The sequence below is a fragment of the Galeopterus variegatus genome, unplaced genomic scaffold, assembly GCF_000696425.1.
Source record: "Galeopterus variegatus unplaced genomic scaffold, G_variegatus-3.0.2 Scaffold572, whole genome shotgun sequence".
Taxonomy (NCBI): Eukaryota; Metazoa; Chordata; class Mammalia; order Dermoptera; family Cynocephalidae; genus Galeopterus; species Galeopterus variegatus.
This window is the reverse complement of record NW_007726683.1, coordinates 177,577-195,703: the sequence shown is the minus strand read 5'-3', so window position 1 is coordinate 195,703 and position 18,127 is coordinate 177,577. Positions and strand designations below refer to the sequence as shown.

The window sequence follows — 18,127 nt, the reverse complement described above, 5'->3', positions numbered from 1 at the left end:
CTTATACAGTATTAGGAAAAAAATTTTCCTTTTCAAAATATCAGCTGCAGGATGGACTTCCAGAGAATGTAGCTTTAAAGATTTCCCTTCCTTTTCTTTTAACCCAAATAGTCTGTGTATATTTTTCGATATATTTTCTCTACATCTTTTAATATTAATCCTAAGGAATGAATGGCTGGTATAAAAGGCAGGGGATGGAAGAAACTTTGTCTATTTGAAAAGAGTTCATTATTTTTACCCTATTTTGCAGAGTGTCATTTTAAATAAGTGCTAGCCTGGAGAAGGTTTTTATTGTTTTGAACCACGGGCTTTATATTACCTTTAAAAAAAAAAAACCTCTCAGCCGCAAGTTGGATGCTTCTGGCAGCAATACAAATCTAGCACCACCCAGGGAGGGAGTGTATTTGCTTGTTCGCTCACGCCTGTCAGGGTAGAGGAATGCTGGACTTCAAGAGACCAGGGAGGCTGCAATACACTGCTCCCCAGTCCCACACCTTGGGCCGCTTCTTTTTGGAACACACAGGTAAGTACACTGCAGTACTGATTCAAGCAGACCATCTTAGTGCATTACCAACAAGCCATGAAAGTCAAGTGCACTGCGCTGAAGGTGCATAATAGGTCTCCACACCTTCTGGGAGCTCAACCTGGCCTGGCTTAGATCGTGATGGTCTTATTCCACCCAGGGAATTCCTGAAAAGATCCTTTTGTGTTTTATTTATGTCTTTGTATATTACTTTGCAGCATGCTTTTCTAAAGGCTATAAAAAAACACCAAAACGAGAACTGATTGTTTGTTTGTTTGTTACAAATCCATGGCAAGTTGTTAAGCTGTTCTTCCTTCACAATCAGTAACTGTGAGATCTTATTGTAATCTTTACTGTTGAACAATGTAATATCATATAAAGTTTAGTTTTCAATGTCAATGTTTTAAAATAACTCAAATGGATAAAATGTAAGACTTAACATTAGACAGTGAACTGAAAAACTATAGAGATAAAATTTTCCGATAATATGGCAGTAGTCTCTAAATATAAAACTCAATGTTATAAATTTGGGTTCTTAATGAATTTTTTATATCATAAATTCTGTTTCCACTTAGATGTCAGAAACCGAGCTGGAAAAGATAAAAGTTAGAACAGCTGAGCATTTTGAAAATGATAAAAATAACATTTCTTGGTTGAAGGAAGGTAAGTCTTCTTGCTCTTGATATTTTTATTGGTGTGAAAATTATGCTTTTGTTTATAAGCAAGTGATAGCATGGTAGAAAGAGAAAAAATGCCTCCACAGTTCAAATGATATTAGTACTTCTGATTTTCTTTCTTTCTTTTTTTTTTTTTTAACACACGTGGCCTGAGTGGTAGTTTGAGGATCTTTGTTATTGAAATGCCACTTCTTGTTCTGTGTTGCAGGAAACACAGATTACTTTCTCGGTAAGACTTAATATGTATTTTCAACTCAGATACATATTATCTGTAAGGTTCTTGTTGTGCTGTAGATTTTCCTCCTTTAGAACTAAAAAGACTAAATAATTTGAGGACGAGTATTTTTAAATAATAATCACAGAAAGGAATGCATGGTGTAGGAAATAATGTCTACAAATAGAATCACCATTCACTGCAATTAGAGAAGCCACCTTCCCAGGAGACAACACTGTCGACCACAGGCACAGCATGCGTAAGATGGTTGCTTGAAATACACACACAAATCGATATGTTCTCCTATGATGAGTACAAATTTGTGTACTTCTGAAAATATGATTATTTACTAGAAGGCTTGGTTTTATAATCTCTTGATTGTATAAACACCTTTAATGTCTCTTAAAGGAAACTGATTTGATATTTTATATAAATAGCTATGCTGTGTCTTTTTCACCATTCCATGAATCTATTAAATTATAACGGGATTTAAATCTGTTAAATCTTAAGTAGTTACAGTTCTTAAATATTGTTTCATAAGGTCATGAGACACTCTAATAAATATGTCAAGTAAGTTTTCAACAACAATAATAATAATGTCAACACTGAAATATTTATTGACATTTATTGATAATTATGCTGAATCATCATGACAACCTTATTAAGCCATTATTATCTCTAATTTACCTATGAGTAAAGAGAGCCTTAAAGAGTTCAAATAATTCGTCTATTCAAAATTACCAAATTAGGAAATACCAGAGCTGGGATTCAATCCCATGTTGTGTGATTCTACAGCACATGAACTTAACCATCACCTCACCATGTTTGAAAGGAAAAAATGTTTAAATTGTCAGGAAATGTCTGTGCTCAAAAATATTTTCTTACTGTGCTTAAATCAACACCTCCAACTTCATCATACCCTCATACCCACTCTTATCCTTAATCCCACCCTACCCCCACCCCCAACTAAAAAATGTTTACTTTCAAGAAAAAAGAAAAAATCATGTCTTCTGCCCAATTCCCCAGCAACCAAATTTAATAGTGGGGCTCATGTCCTTAAGAGACTCTATTTCAGGATAAAAATTCATATAGTATAGTCATGAAGTACATATTCTCAGAATCACTTTCTTCAAAAAGCCACAGGGCTAGAAAGTTCTATAATTTCTTTTTATTAAAAAGTCTTTAAAAAAGAATCCTTTAAAAACAATGCGGAGGGAAAAAATTGAACTTAGATGGAAGATCTCCCTGTATTTTTCTTGTGAATCCCAAACCCATGAAGAGGGGGATGTTCTTCACTACGTATAGTGAAATTTATATTATTTATTTTTACTTTAATTGTTTCATGCTTTAGATGTCTCATACAAAAATCATGATGAAATTGACAGAGCAATCAATTGCTTCCTGGAAAATTTCCTTTTAAAAAAATGTGTTTGTTAAATACAATTTAGTCATTGGATTCTTGTAATCTATAAAATCTAATTTCCCAGGTGACCTGTTTTATTCCATTTGGACACTTCATTTAAGCTACACTCAAATTATGTTTACTATATTTCATAAAAGGAAATTGAGCCAGATGCTAGATGACAATATCTTAATTGGGAATTATCAGGATGAGTTACTTTTCAAACATAAATGTCTTTTATTTAATGTTAAGAAAAAGTATATGGGTTGGTTTATATCTATATATAAAAAGACCAACTGGTATAGTGGAAAGAACATGGCATTTGAAGTCAGGCAGGATGGTTTTTAAATCTCAGCTCAGCTATTTATCAGCCATGTGACTGTGGCATGTTACTTCACCTCCCTGAGCCTCAGTTTCCTTAGCTGGGGACTGTAATACCTGCTTTGTGAGATTGGGAGATTAATATTTTATTATTTCTGTGTTTCTTTCCCTCCTTAAAACATGACTCAAAATAGTATATTTATGTTTCTTGAGAACTTGGTTCACACCTTGAACAATATAATCTGCAATAGCAACAGCACTGTATATTTTCATAGTGTTTTATATACATTCCTTCTTTTGATCCCTATAATAACCTAGTGTGCAGTGGTGTTGTCCCCATTTTACAGAATGAGGGACTGAGGCTTAGAGAGATGTGGAATCTTGCTCAAAGTTGCAGACCTGTGAAGTGGCAAATTGAATCTCAAACCCAAGTCTTCCTGTTCCAAATTCTGTTCTTTTCATTAAAGTACTTTATCATAGTGATTTCCCCAAAAGTTATCAGTCAGAAAAATGGTTGCTTCTCATATCACAGGGCCTCTGTTGCCTCCCTCTGGAATTCCAGCTGAATACTCCCTGTTGTCAAAATGTGGGTAATCATAGCAATACCTTATTTGGGTTGGAGGAGGCACTCAGTGGAGTAATCTGCACTGAAAGCAGCACCTACCCTCAGCGTGAGCCTGCAACCAAGTGTCGTCATCATCATCCCCATTCTAAGTACTGCAGTTCTTGCTAACTTCTCATCTTCAAATATTCATGCAATTTATCCAATTCAATTCGATGTTTATTAGTTGCAGCATTACTAGAGACGAAGTATGAGGGTGGCAGAGAACAAGATAAAAGTCAACCCACTCCTGCAGTCAAGGAGCTTACTGTCTAATTGGCTTGCTTTTGCCCGAACGGTGAAGAGGCTCTTTTTTGCCTCCAGTTTCCCTCAGATAGATAATGGGCCTGATGGCCTCAGCAGTGATGTCAAAGAACTGGTAAAAGCCATACCCTGAGCTATTACCAAAAATTAGGGTAAACAGTGTATGAGAAACACCAGCGACAGACCTAAAAATGCACTCATTGAGAAATGAATTTACCCTCTGTCAAACCATCAAGTTGATACCATCTGTCAATACCAATCACATTGCCTTTAAATTCTAGACTTCTGAAAATTTAGACTCATCAGATTCCTGGGTCCCAACTTAAGGAATTCAAGAGGATATGGCTGGAACCCAGGAATAAATGCTTAAGAGTAAGTCAGGTGATTCTGAAGTAAGACGTTTGGGGATCATAGTTGGAGAAACACTGTTTTAAGGTAGTCAGAGAAACAAAATACGATTTTGAAATAAGCACCAGGCAAGATGAGATGCATCCTGCAACTGTGGACAAAAGTGGTCTCGAAACACCCGTCTTGAAGGAGGTTACAATTTGTTTGCACATATGGAGAGGAGGAGGTCATGCTGGGAGCAAAGGCATCAGAGGCTGGAATATGTCAATTTTGGTGCTAGGGAAATAAGCACATTGGCTAGTTATTTGTGTGTGGATTAACACAAAATGAGAGCGGGACAGGCTGAGTGCTGACCATTGGTTAAATAGTTGGACATTGGTTCTTTGTTGTCACGGCAGGTCTGAGGGCAGGGACTAATATGGTGAAGTATGATTTGAGCATGATGTGCAGAATGGGGTGGGGCAGGCAGAGGAAAGGGTACAGGAAGAGGAATTTTGGCTAAGACAGTAATATGCTCAGCATCCCTGAAGTGAGGAAAACATGACCTGGATAAAAGTCATAACAAGGAGAGGAAGAAAATAGGCCCAAATGTGAAAACTTTATGGAGGAAAAATTGATGTAACATAGAAATTGGGGGGAAAATTACAGGTGGAATAGGATGGCATGTAATACCCCATTAAGTCAGGGAGCACTGTGGGTAAGCACTTCAGTGCCTGTAGCTTACACCATTTGATACGGAAGAGAAACGGCAAGATGAAGATAGGGAAGCCCTTAAATTGTTGCTATTTGCAGTTTAAAATCACAGCATCACCAGCGTTTGAACTGCACACAATTCTTACAGTGTCTCCCAATTTTTCAAGAGAAACTGGAAAGCTGGATTTCTATGTGAAACCCCCTGATTGTTAAAGGTTAAGCAATAACTGATTGTTAAAGGTTAAGCAGTAACAACAAAACAACAACAACAAAAACAAAATATCATACAGGACAAATGAAACCAAGTTATATGTGTCTATTTCAGCTCATAGGCTGCCAGTTTGTAACTTCTGTTCTAAGAGTGTGTATCTTTAAACAAAATCTAATACAATTTCATGAAAACTAGTTTTCCATAAACATTGTTGCACCAGCACAGATTATCTATCATCTATCAATATCTATATATACACACACATTTTACATATATAGACATATTTATATGTATGAGCAAAGTCAACGTCAATCATTTGACCTAAAAAATGTGGAATTAAGAATATTGAAATAAAACTTTTGTGCTTTAAAAGACTAGCTACCTGTAATTGTTTTAGTGGGAAATTCTCTTCACAGCTGTAACACATAGGAGAAAAAGAAAATCATCTGAAGTTACAAGTGTACCCTCAATGAACCAAACCAGTTTTGTAATCTTCTAACTATACTTTGGCTCTGTCCAGTTATTGTCAAAATGGGTGTGCCCCAGTGGGAAAATTCGTGCTTAGGGAAAAAGTTTGACTAAAAAAAAGAGCAGGGGGTGGGGGAGGGCAATGAACAAGCTTTTCTCCCACCTTCCATAAATGCCTAGCAGAAAAGAGTATGCAAGATAAGAATTCTGTAGTAATTTTGAACTAGGTATAGCTCTTTTCTGTAAGCAGTGGCATGGTGACTGTAATATTTGGTGGCTTAAAAATTATCATTTCAATACATTTTAGAGGAAACTCTCCTAAAATTATTTAGTGTTGATGCTGAGGAGTTGGGTCACCAACGGCTTGGCACCTTGAATTCATTAGTTAATCAGAATTCTTTAATCAGAATTAATGAATATTAGAGACTAATAATCCAAAGTACTAGAAAACAGTCTAGAGGTCCCAAAATCCATGTTCCAAAAATTCCCTTCTCAATATAATGCAAAACCTCAAACTCATAAGAATCCCATCTCATTCTTGACTTCCATGCTTATTTTCAAATGAGATGGAGAAAGTGGGAATCTTACTAACATTTGCTGGCATTCATAAATTAACTGGTCTTCCCTTTAATTCCAAGTGAAGACAATTTTATTTGCTCAAAAAATAATTCGGTCATGAATGTTAAAACAATTCTGAAATACTGATTTTATTCAATTCAGCAACCATTTGATGTGGCTCCTCTTGAACTCACAGACAACATACTAGGCAAAGAAACAAAGATGTCAAAACCTGAAAATGTCACAGTTCCTGCCCTCAAGGAACTCGTGCATTTAAGTGCTATATTATAATGACTAAATATTAATCCATTCTAATTCTCTCAGATAATTCTCATTTCTAGAAGGGCTATTTTTTTGCGTCTAGTTTAAAAATGAAATGAATCACTCTAATGCCTATTTTAAATTGTTAATTTCCATGAACAGCATATCTAGAGATTCCTTTCACTTTGGGAACATAGGAAATGGAATCATTAGCTCTTATTTTCATAGTTTTAGCATTAACTTGTGAAACTGTATCACATAATAACCAAAATAGGGGTGAAGAAAAGCTAACTGCTAAATAGAGTGTTGTTTTGTTTTTAAACATAGATGATAGGAAAAATTAGATGTGAAAATATGCCCTTGCAAGTCATGTAAATAAGCAAAACAAGGACATGAATAACATAACTTTACAAGGATAATTGTTCTGAAACTTTGAAATAAGATGATGTAGTAGAGATTGGTATAGGGACTGTCCTTCAGAATCAGTGATCAAGGAAGTTCTCTCCGAGGAAGAATTATTTGAGCTGAGACTTAAATGACAGGAAGAAGCCAGCCTTGTAAATACCTGTGTAAAGAATTCCAACAGGGAGAAGCGCCTGTGCAAAGATAGCATGGCTTAGAATAGCTGGACAGAGAGGAGGGAAGGACAGAAGGACAGAAGGAAGGGAAGAAGGAAGGAAGGAAGGAAGGAAGGAAGGAAGGAAGGAAGGAAGGAAGGAGGGGAAAGAAAAGTGTTCAGGTTGGAAATAATGTAAGACCTTGCTGGTCACAGTCAGGAGCTTGGATATTTTTTTCCTAATTGGAATTAGAAGCCACTGGAGATTCTAAGCTGGAGAATATAAACAATCACTTTTATTTTGATGTAAAGAGTGGAAGCAGAAATAAAATAGGAGACAATTGTAGTTGACCACACAAAAGATGATACTGGGATTGGCTAAAACTGTGAAGGTCAAAGAGAAAGGATTGGATTTGGTATCATATTTGGAAGTAGTCTACAGAAAAGCTGGTGCCTTGGTGTGGAGCAATAGAAAGAAAGAGTCAAAGACTGACTCCTGGCTTGACACATGCATGACTGTAAAGCTGAATGGAATAGCAGAAAAGGGAAACTGACTAGAGAAGGGAGAATCAAAAGGTCTGGGTGGGGCAGGTTAAATGTGAAATGCCTAGAGGTATCCCCATGAAAATGATTAACTGGGCAACAGGATATTTGAGATCAGTTGATCTAACTTAAGTAATATTGACAAGGAAAGTTTCCTTAAGATTTTATTTAGACCTGAAGGTTGAGAAGGCATCTGTTGATGGGGAGGGTAATGGACATGAAATAAATTCTTGGTAGAAGAAATGGCAAGTTTAAAGTCACTCAGGCAGGAAAGAGTATGTCATGCTCCCAGAAGGAAAAGAACACAAGGGTGACTGGAGCATCTTGACCCAAGAGTAGGCCGGTGTTCATGAGTGTGGGGAGTTTGGCTGGGAACAGGCCCTAGAGCCTTTCATAGGCCCTGGTCAGCATTTTGGATTCCAATAAACTCTTTACCCTGGGGATGCCACTAAAGATATTGTAGTAAAATATATCCCACTACATTTTATTCTCAAAGGGATGTAACGTAAAGAACTATCAAAGGATGGAACAATTCTTTCAAATTTAGCAGTATCAAAAGGCAGCTTCATCAGTTTTTGAGAAAACCATAACAGACACTGATTCTGGCTAATGAATGACAAGGGGAATTTATTGGAAGTCATGGAAGTGGCTCACAATACAGAAGGAAAATACAGTTCCAGGAGAGGCAGAAACTAAAATCTATCTCTGGTGAGCCTGAAAACAAGAAGACTTAACAATCTATTCAGGTCACCACTCTCAGAATAAATTAGTTCCACATAATTTTTCTGTCTTCTAGTCCCCTCCTCAAGACTCAAAGTCCCAATGAAGAAAGCTCAATAGCTTTGGCCATGAGTCCACCCCATGGCTATGCAAGGCAGGGAACCTTGATTGATAGCCTAAAGGCTACTTGCAATGAGAGGCAGATGCTTCTTCGGAGGGAATTCAGTGTTCTAACATCAGAATAAAGGGAGAACAGATGCTGTGTGGCTCCTAAATAATGTCTACTGTAAGAGCCAGTAGCAATGACCCATGGTTTTCTACACAAGGGATAATATTTTCTTAAGAACCTGACATGTGCTTTTGATGAAGCACTGAACGTTTCAGGAAGGAGAGTACTTACTTTAAATGTATTGGCTTTCTACTGAAGTTCAAATGTCAGAATCATTTTGATTCTCTGATAACCTTAATTTATGTTTAGAAAGTTCAATAAAAGATGAGATCTTCTGTGTTCTCATAGGTCAACGAATTAAATTCCAGTGGCACATCCTACAGCTGATGGTTGAAATTTCTTTCCAACTAAATCTATAAAGTAGTAAGTTCATTTTGTGTAAAATGATGATGTTGATCCCAATGGAATGGAAGGCCTAGAAGATGCCATGTCAGCCTTGAGACTATGACCAGATGAATTAATCAGTGCAAAGTCCCTATAAGTTGTTAAATAGCAGATTTAAAGACTCTCTCTCAATGATGATAGGGCAGTACATCAAATCCAGAATGATCTTAGCTCACCATTATTAATTGCAATTTTATGAACTATGAGTGAAGCAGTCTGTAGAAACCGGGAACCAGTTCCTCCTGTCTCAACAGGAAGAAGAAAATTGTAGGTAACTAGAAACTTCAAGAGATTTACATCTTTCAACAGAGATTTTTAGTAGAATTACTCACTTCCTATACATCACAACAGCTTGATGTGATACCCTTAATCACCATTAGTACAAAGAGCAATCTTTTAGTGAGAGGAGAAAAGTCTCTTATGCTCTATGCTTCAGGAATAAGGGCATTCCATTTCTTATAAATTCTACAAAAAGATACTTTACTTTTATATGATTATGGCCTATTTCTTTCAGCTTGGGAACCACATTTAGAGGGAATATACTCTAATAAAATGTACCTACACTAGGTGTTCACCAGACCATCAGTTAAAAAAAAAAAAAGGAATGTGAAAAGAGCAAATGAAGACATCACTCCACAGGCATAAATCATTTCAGCCATTTTCGCCATTATTTAAGCCTGTAAGCCTGTTGAGAGGTAAATGTGCAGCAAAGACAAAAAGCAAGGGCAGTGACAGTGGGTTTGCCAGTGTATAACTTCAAGAAAAAGCACAGAAGACAAGTAGTAGAGGCGTGGTATTAAATAAGACATCAGGCGATTCTGCCTCTTAAACTGAATTTCCACACCAACATGGATGTGAAAAGAAATAGCTACAGTGCAGAATGTAAGGCAGGTGCTTCGTGATTTCTAATCTCAAGCAGAAACCAGGAGACAAAACTGCATTTTAGCTTCTCTTTCGCTTACCAAATTTATTTTCTTTTTTTATACTTAGAAAAGTCAGCACTAAAGATAGGAACCAAGATTTCTTCTACAGTTACCAAAAGAGATGCACAAATACTAAAACATCTTGAATTTAAATTTCATAAAAAATATACAAAGTTTATATAAATAAACTCTTCTGGAGAATGAAGAATATATCAAAAGTTTATATTTGGAGCACAAATTAATAAAAAGGAAAAGATTTTGCTCTTCACATATGTCTTAAAACTAATTTCTTAGACTAACGTGTACAAATCTAGATTGATAGGACAAACCATTCATACTGTAAAAGAAGCATTTGTTTTACAAAATAATATAAAATTAAGTAAGCCAAATCAACAAAAAAATTTTTTATGCTGGACACAGATTTACACAAGGAATATACAATGATCCCCATGCTCAAGGAATTTATAATTCAGTTGGGGAAACAAAATACCAACAACACATCCTGTTTACCATAGGATTCAGACAACTGCAACTTCAGCCATATTTGAAATATAGTAGAATGTGAAAAAACAATTTGGATGAAGTTTTTCAGTATCAAATCTCACAGGTGCTAAACTATATGAGTACATCCAATTTCTCAGATAGATGCAGATTTCTTTTTAAATTAAAACAGAGTGTTTGTTTTATTTATAATGGATGTGGCAGGTTTGGTCAAAACAAGTATACTAGAGAGTTATTTGAAAACACAGGATTAATTTTAAAATATTAATAGATTTGTTACATGTGTCTCTTAAAAGATAAGACCTTTTGTGTATGTATTCTTTATCATCAGTCTTTTTTTCTTTAAGAAAAGGAAAACAATTAATACCATCTTTTAAAATGAGGAAAAACCACAATGTACAGAGATAGAGATACTTAGTAGATAGTAAGCCCACTTTTCCAAGGGAAATTCCTAAGTGAATAATGTATTTAATAACAAAAGAAGAGAAAATTGCACTAAGAACTATTTTTCTTCAATAACAGCACAACTTGGAGGCAGAGTGTATTTATAGTGCATGAATATATTGGAGTATCCAAATTCAATGTACTGTTAAACCTCTGAATTCTGTAGGCAAGACCCATTAATTAAAAAGTAACTCTCTAGATGCTGAATTCTAGGCCAAGTAACCAAATATGAATTCTGTAATGTAACTTGTTCTGTGATGGAAGAATGTACATTTCATTTAAGTTTTACTTATGGAAATCAGTCTCATCTTGGACTCCCCTAGATATGGCTAGGAGAAAAACTAGTTCTCTTCGTTTTAGACACAGAATTCTAATGCTAACTGGGAATCAAATTTAATTTTCAAAAACACTCAACAGGGAAAACTTACATGGTTAAAGACTAATATACATGTAACTGTTTTGCTGGAACAAAATATTTTATCCCATCCTTCTCTCTAACCTTCTAACAATACCTTTATTAAATATCTTCTACTTGTAAGACAACATGGTAGATTTTATGAGACAATCAAACATGAATAACATTCAAGGTGCCTGCGATGTGTGTGTGATGTTGCAGGAGGACATTGTAGGTTAGTTCACCCATAAGTCCAAGAGATTTAACTGAAGAAGAAATGTAAAGTATTAAATTGTTGATTAATTAAAGATGAGGGTTTAACAGGCTTGTTTACCTCTATAGTTGAGCAACAAGATAGCACCTAGAGCATAGTGGATGCTCAAAAAAATGGATAAATGAATGAATAAATAAATAAATTTCAAAGAAAGCATATGACTTAAAAGTAGGAAAGAGCATATCCAGAATTCAGAAAAATTGGAAGCTGGGCTATAAATCATGAGTAGAGTTCAATAGGTATAAACCTATTCCATAAATTGATGGAATATCTTGGCTTAAAGTGTGGAGGCAGAAAAGGCTGGGCGTATTCTGTTCAGGGAATAGGAGTTATGGCGGAACGGATGAAGGGTCTTTGTGGGAGAGTATGAAATAAACCTTTGCTGTACTGTGAAGGGCTTTGAATACCAGGCTAAAGAGTGTAAACTGAACGCTATTGGACAAAGGGAAACTGTCAAATACATCTGGGGTTGGGGTCAGAAAGGCATGAAGGACCAAAAGATAGCAGAGTCAGCTCTGTGCTTCCGAAAAGATTTGTGATTTGAGAATCTTTATGAAGATAGATTGGAAGGGTAGAGACTGGAGATAGAGAGATTAGTTGGATGCTTGTTGCATCCACGGATGGAGAAGGAATGATTTTGGAACTGGGATACTGGGTATTAGGGCAGTGGAAACAAAGGTACTTGTACCCAAGAGAAAACTGACCCCAAGGCCTTGGCCATGGACTGGATATTAATGGATTAGAGAGAGAGGAATTGTCAGAGATTATAGAAACCCCTGGATTTAACTGGAATTTCTAATATGTCTATGGTTGTGCATGAGTTTATATACATTGTCTATGTTTATTGTAGAAAATATGCAAATAGCATATTTATGCAAATAGCAAACAGCATATTTATGCAAATAGCAACAAGTTACTCCAAATCCCAACACATAGATAGCTACTCTACATTTTATATGTTTTGTATTTGTGTATGTGTATATACAGACACACATAAATTTATAATTTTAACAAAATCTGATTACACAATATATTTAATAACATGTTTTCCTCAATTATAAATGAATGTAAATACCTTTCCAGGTCAATAAACATAGATTTATCATTTTTAATGGATATTCACATAGCATTCCATGAAGTAACAAAATATATATATCCAATTACCCATTTTTGGATATTCAAGTCATTTCAAGTTTTTTGCTTTTAAATCTCAAAAGAACACATTAAAATATCTTTTGGAATTTCTTTATGAACTGACTAACCAAAAACACCACGTGATATCTTCATACTTTACCTTTAGCTTTTGGGTGACAGTTTACAATCTATTGCACATTAGTGCCTCAGTTTTGCTGCATAAAAGCCATGTGCAGAAGGTCTTATCATGCTTTTTCTACAAATGAGAAAAGTAAAGATCAGAGAAATTTTAACATTTTGGCCAAAAGTCACATGTCTGACAGGCAACAGAACCTGGTCTCAAGCCAGGTACTCTGATCCCAGCTCCAGTGCTTTTTCCATCATAGACTCTGCTTTGAAATATAGAAAACCAGTAGCCCCTCATCTGCACTTGTTTTGACAACTAAAATTAAAGACTGGAAGTGTTTGGGGAAGTCAATGAAGACCGACTTAAATGAAGATTGATTTAAACCTATTATTCATTTAGTTGGATTCTCAAAACACCTATCTTCAGTACAGTCATGGTGATTGGAATGGGAAAAAGGACTTAGTTATAAAATTAGGTGAAGATTCAGAAGCTGACTTATCTGTAGATTGTAGTGATTAAATAGTTCAGAATGAATTACCACTTTGTAATATTGCAGCATTCATATTTAAGAGATAAAAGTTGGAGTTCAGCTCCCATAATATCCCTTCATTTCAGACACAAATGAATTATAAGGATTAATCATTTTAATATCTTCCCACTGATGTTGGCTAACTAAACAAAAACATAGTTGAGGGAGGATGGAAATGGAAATCTTATTTTGTTTGCTTATCTTTGTGAAACAAGTACTTGAAAATAAAACATATCACATCAAAGTGTGGGGAAAAAATAACTCCAGTGGCAGAATCAACTATGATCAGATTAAGAAACAGCAATATATTTTTGCATGGCTAATAAACAGATCAAAAACCTGCAAACCTAAGGATATTTGGACGCCAAATCTAACTTTAATTTTCAAATATCCCTATCTGGTCATGCCATCTCTCCACCGATAAAATTATATTACACACAGACCTGCTTTCTCATATTCAGCAAGTAGCACCCCAATGCTGACCTTAGATGTGACTGATTTTCCTTGTTATATTCAGAGTTTTAAAAATTTATCTCCTTAAATCTTTAAACAGTAGGAATTAGCAGAGAATGAAAGACATCATTGTGTAAAAGCTTTAAACAAGAAACAAACAAAACGCCTTTCAGATAGTCATTATGAATCCACTGTATGCATTGTACTTTTCAATCATGAATTAAATTCAATTATACTTTGGTGGTAAGAAACCTGTGAGTTTATGATAGTAACACTTTCTAGTTAAGGTTATTTTTTAGGTAATCAAACTATACTTTGCAAATTACTTGGTTTCTTAATGTGTTCCCTCCAAAAGGAAAAAAAACCCCAAAATGCTTAAGGAAAGGGATATTTTAACTCTTCGCTTTACATAAGAGAGGAAACCACATCAAATATTTTTCCATCCTCAAAGAAGGAATTTAATGCAACTCAAAGAATTTTGATTATTCAAATATATGTCTTGCTCCACAGGGCACCCAGACATATACAATAATAAGCATCGTTATTTCTGTCTAACCAATTGAAACTACAGAGATTATATGAATTTGTCATTAGTAATAGGAGAAAATAAATGAACAACTTGTGGATTCAGCAGAAGTATAGTGGCTCAAATGTCGAAACTTAATTTCTACCAAGACAGCCAGTGTTTCTGTGGTCTGGGGCAAGCATTTTACAACTTCTATCTCAACTTTTCCTAGCATATTTAAGAAAACAGGTAATATTTTTGGTTCTTTTGCTTTGTTTTTGTAAAGACCCATTTTACAATAACTAAATACACAGAGCTAGGCAAAATAGTTTATACAATTATTTAAACTGTCTAATGTTAAATTTTACAAGCAGATTATTGCACTTAAATATTAATTTAGTTTGTTTTCTTTTTAAAAGTAAGCAGGGCTCAGAGAGTAATAAATTTCTATCATTTCTGAAGATCCTTTTGATAAGGAATTATATATTCCCTGATTCACCAATCAGCACATACTGGTTAAGCCACTATGGGCTGGGGGTATTGGATCAGATACTGGCAATAGACTAGGCCAAAAAGGCAGATTACAGGGGATTTATTAGCATGTGAAAGAAGTTTACTCTAAGGGCAATGGGAAAGCTTTAAATGGCATTAAGCATAGAGAGGCCATTATTAGATTTGCCTTTCAAATAGACTACTTTGGCTGCAGTGTGGATTAGACAGGAGAAAAAAGTGGATTGGTGAAAAGCAGGTAGGAAGGTTTGCAGTAGCCCAATTAGTTAAAAGAATGACAGTGTGACTAAGGAGAAGAGAATTTTTGAGAACTCATTGAAAATTAGAATCATCAGAACTTTCCATTAAATTGGTTTTGGGCATGAAGGAGAAAAAGACATCAAGGACAGCTTCGAGGTTGCTAGATAAATGATCATGCTCTTTACTCAACTGGAATCATAGGAAGAGATATGGAGTGGACTCTGCCTGGTGTGAATTTCATAACTAAATTATTTTTTAAAAGCTACCTTATTTGGAAAAGTATGTTAACCATCATTGTAGTGTTAGAGGTGATGGGTTCTAGAAATTGGGGCTAAGTGTTTCTTGAACACTGGCTACCTAAAATTATCTCCATCATGTTGTCTGGTGGGCTCTGGAAGCAGTAATTAATAGTAAGAACATACCGTGTTCAGGGTTTGTTTCAGTCTCTTACTCAGGGAGGCAATAAGCTGATTTGGAAGAGGAAACAAAATGGGGTTTAAATTAAATTTCACAGCGCCTCATGTTTTAAGCTACAACTTATTTGAGGACTTACAGGAAAAGGAAATCTATGGTTAGTAATAGATGTAAAAGACTCATTTATTTTATCTTCACCTTATTACAAAGTGAAGAAAATGTCTCGACAAACAAAGCTTTCACTCTTTACTCATCAGTAAAAATGTTGCTGCTGAATGAATTATAAGATGTAAGACAGATTCAGAATTCTGTGATATCTTCAAAAAGTTGATACACATGTTAGACACAGTCTTAAATGGTATACGGAAAAGCGGGATTTGCAAGTCAGGGTTGGTTCTATTTTTATACATAGTTTAATTTTGCTGTTTCCACGAAGATTAAGGAATACAATGCACAAGTATGGTAAGCAAGGAGAAAATCAAGTAGGGGGTTTGTTTCTACTAAACCATATTCAGTTTTATAGAAATAAGGCCTTATATCAACACCAAGCTGCCTAAGCTTTTTTGCCTAAGATACTCAACATGAATCAAATGATATCAAGCATCAAAAGATACAGCACTTTAAAATATTTTCACTGTAGAATTTATAACATTGAGAATGATGCAGTTGAAGACCTGAGTCTTTGGAATTACATGTACCTGTGTTTAAAATCTGGATCTATTCCTTATCAGATGTTATTCTTGGTCCAATTACTTACCATAACTGAGCCTCAGTTTCTAAAGCTATAAATCAAAAATAAATAACAGCTACTCCAACAGGCATAGCTGGGTTACCTCCCCAATAGCCATTCTCCCATTCTTCAGGAATCTCAATTTTGTGCAGGAATTCACCCATCTCGGTGCAGCCATGCATTTCCAGGGAGACTGGCCCATCATCAGTCTCAGAAATGGGATGAATTCTGATTGTTCTAACCCAGTTATGGAGGTACCATTGCCCTTGCCAGTGATCGTATTGGGCAACAGTTTGTGAAATAATTACAGACAAGGAAGCATGGTTTTTGTTTGGTTTTACGTTGTTTGGGGGGAAGTAGGTTGGTTGATTGTTTTATTTTGTTTTGTTTGGGGTTTTGGCCCTTAAGAGCATTCACAAGAAAATACATTCTCCTTTTTTAGATGCTGACAAGACTTTATTTGATGCTTAAAACTAGAGAAGCCATCTGATAAACCTAGGAGAAGGCAGACTGAGCATAAAGCCACACAGCTAACCTAAAATGACATAGAAAAAAAAGTGAAAGACATCAGGGCTCTTAAAGGTGTTGTTGAGCCATTGGAGAAGCCATCTGATAAACCTAGGAGAAGGCAGACTGAGCATAAAGCCACACAGCTAACATAAAATGACATAGAAAAAAAAGTGAAAGACATCAGGGCTCTTAAAGGTGTTGTTGAGCCATTGATTTAATCAATCCTCAAGCCACCCTACCTCTAAAATTGATATGTGGGTAATAAATTACCTTATTTTTAAAGCTAGTTTGAGTTGGAATTTTCTGTTATTTGCAGCTGAAAGCATCCTAAGTGCCCTGCTACCTTGCAGGATGAGCAATAACGAATGAAGAACACTTACTACTCAGTAATAATTACTATTATTAGTTTACCTTTTTTCTCATAGCCATTTTTTGTATCTCTTTCTCCCTTTTCCTGACCTTTTTGAAACCATCAGGGAATGTGTGGTTTCTTATTCTTTTCCATATTACCCTATACACCTACGGCAGTGTCTTTCAACAGTAAGTGCTTATAAATATTGCCAAATTGAAATTGAATTGTATCCTCACATGTCATGCTATGAGGTCTATTTGTGAGCTAAGGTAAATAGGCTTCGTTAGCAAAAAGAAAGAATGTTTTATAAAGAACAGCATTAGAAAAATCAACAGCATAATGTAATTATTATTCTTAAGAATTATATTTTTCATTCTAAAGAAAAATGTAAATTTCCATAAACTGATTTTTAAATGTTCGAGTCAGTTTTGAGCAACTGACATTTCTAAAGCACTGAGAAAAAGAAATAAGATGAGGAAACCTAAACATGACAATGTCTTTGTAAAACCAAGCTGTATCCTTAATAAAAACTGATAAATATTAAAAATTAATTCAACTGTTGCCTAAAGTACATCCTTGATCTTACACATTCATATCTTGAGTGATAGCTTGGCTTATGTTTGCAAGCTCTTCTTTCATCAGATAACTTTGCTCTTTTTTCTGGCTCCAAGAGTGTATTTAGGCCTCAATGTATAACACACACAAAAAATAAAGTGATGAAATAAAAGTGGTACTGTTAGTTTTACCAGTTAGTAAATATAACCTGGATTGTAAGAAGGTCTTTTTTCTTTCTCTTCAGCGAGGTTCAGATACTTGCTTTTTATTTTTTTCTTCCTTAAGACTATCTGGGTGAATACTAATGTAATTTAAAAAATCCTGTAACTTCTAATGAAATACAGCAAAAACTATCACCCAGCTAAAACACAGGGTTTTTTTTATCAATAACCTCCAATGCAAATTTAAAAATTACTTTGATCACAAATACAGGCAATAAAAATCCTGTAACTTCTAATGAAATACAGCAAAAACTATCACCCAGCTAAAACACAGGGTTTTTTTTTATCAATAACCTCCAATGCAAATTTAAAAATTACTTTGATCACAAATACAGGCA

At 35.2% G+C, this 18,127-nt stretch overlaps 1 protein-coding gene across 1 annotated transcript in view; it reads left to right on the top strand.

Annotated features, from left to right (window-relative positions):
• The first annotated feature begins 443 nt into the window (after positions 1-443).
• Positions 444-18,127, top strand: part of LOC103588452 (myoD family inhibitor domain-containing protein-like) — a 110,581-nt gene continuing 92,897 nt past the window's right edge. The window contains exons 1-2 of the mRNA XM_008570128.1: positions 444-523; positions 1,099-1,186. Coding sequence (XP_008568350.1) covers positions 1,099-1,186 — 88 coding nt within the window. The 5' untranslated portion in view covers positions 444-523. The remainder of the gene's footprint in view (positions 524-1,098; positions 1,187-18,127) is intronic.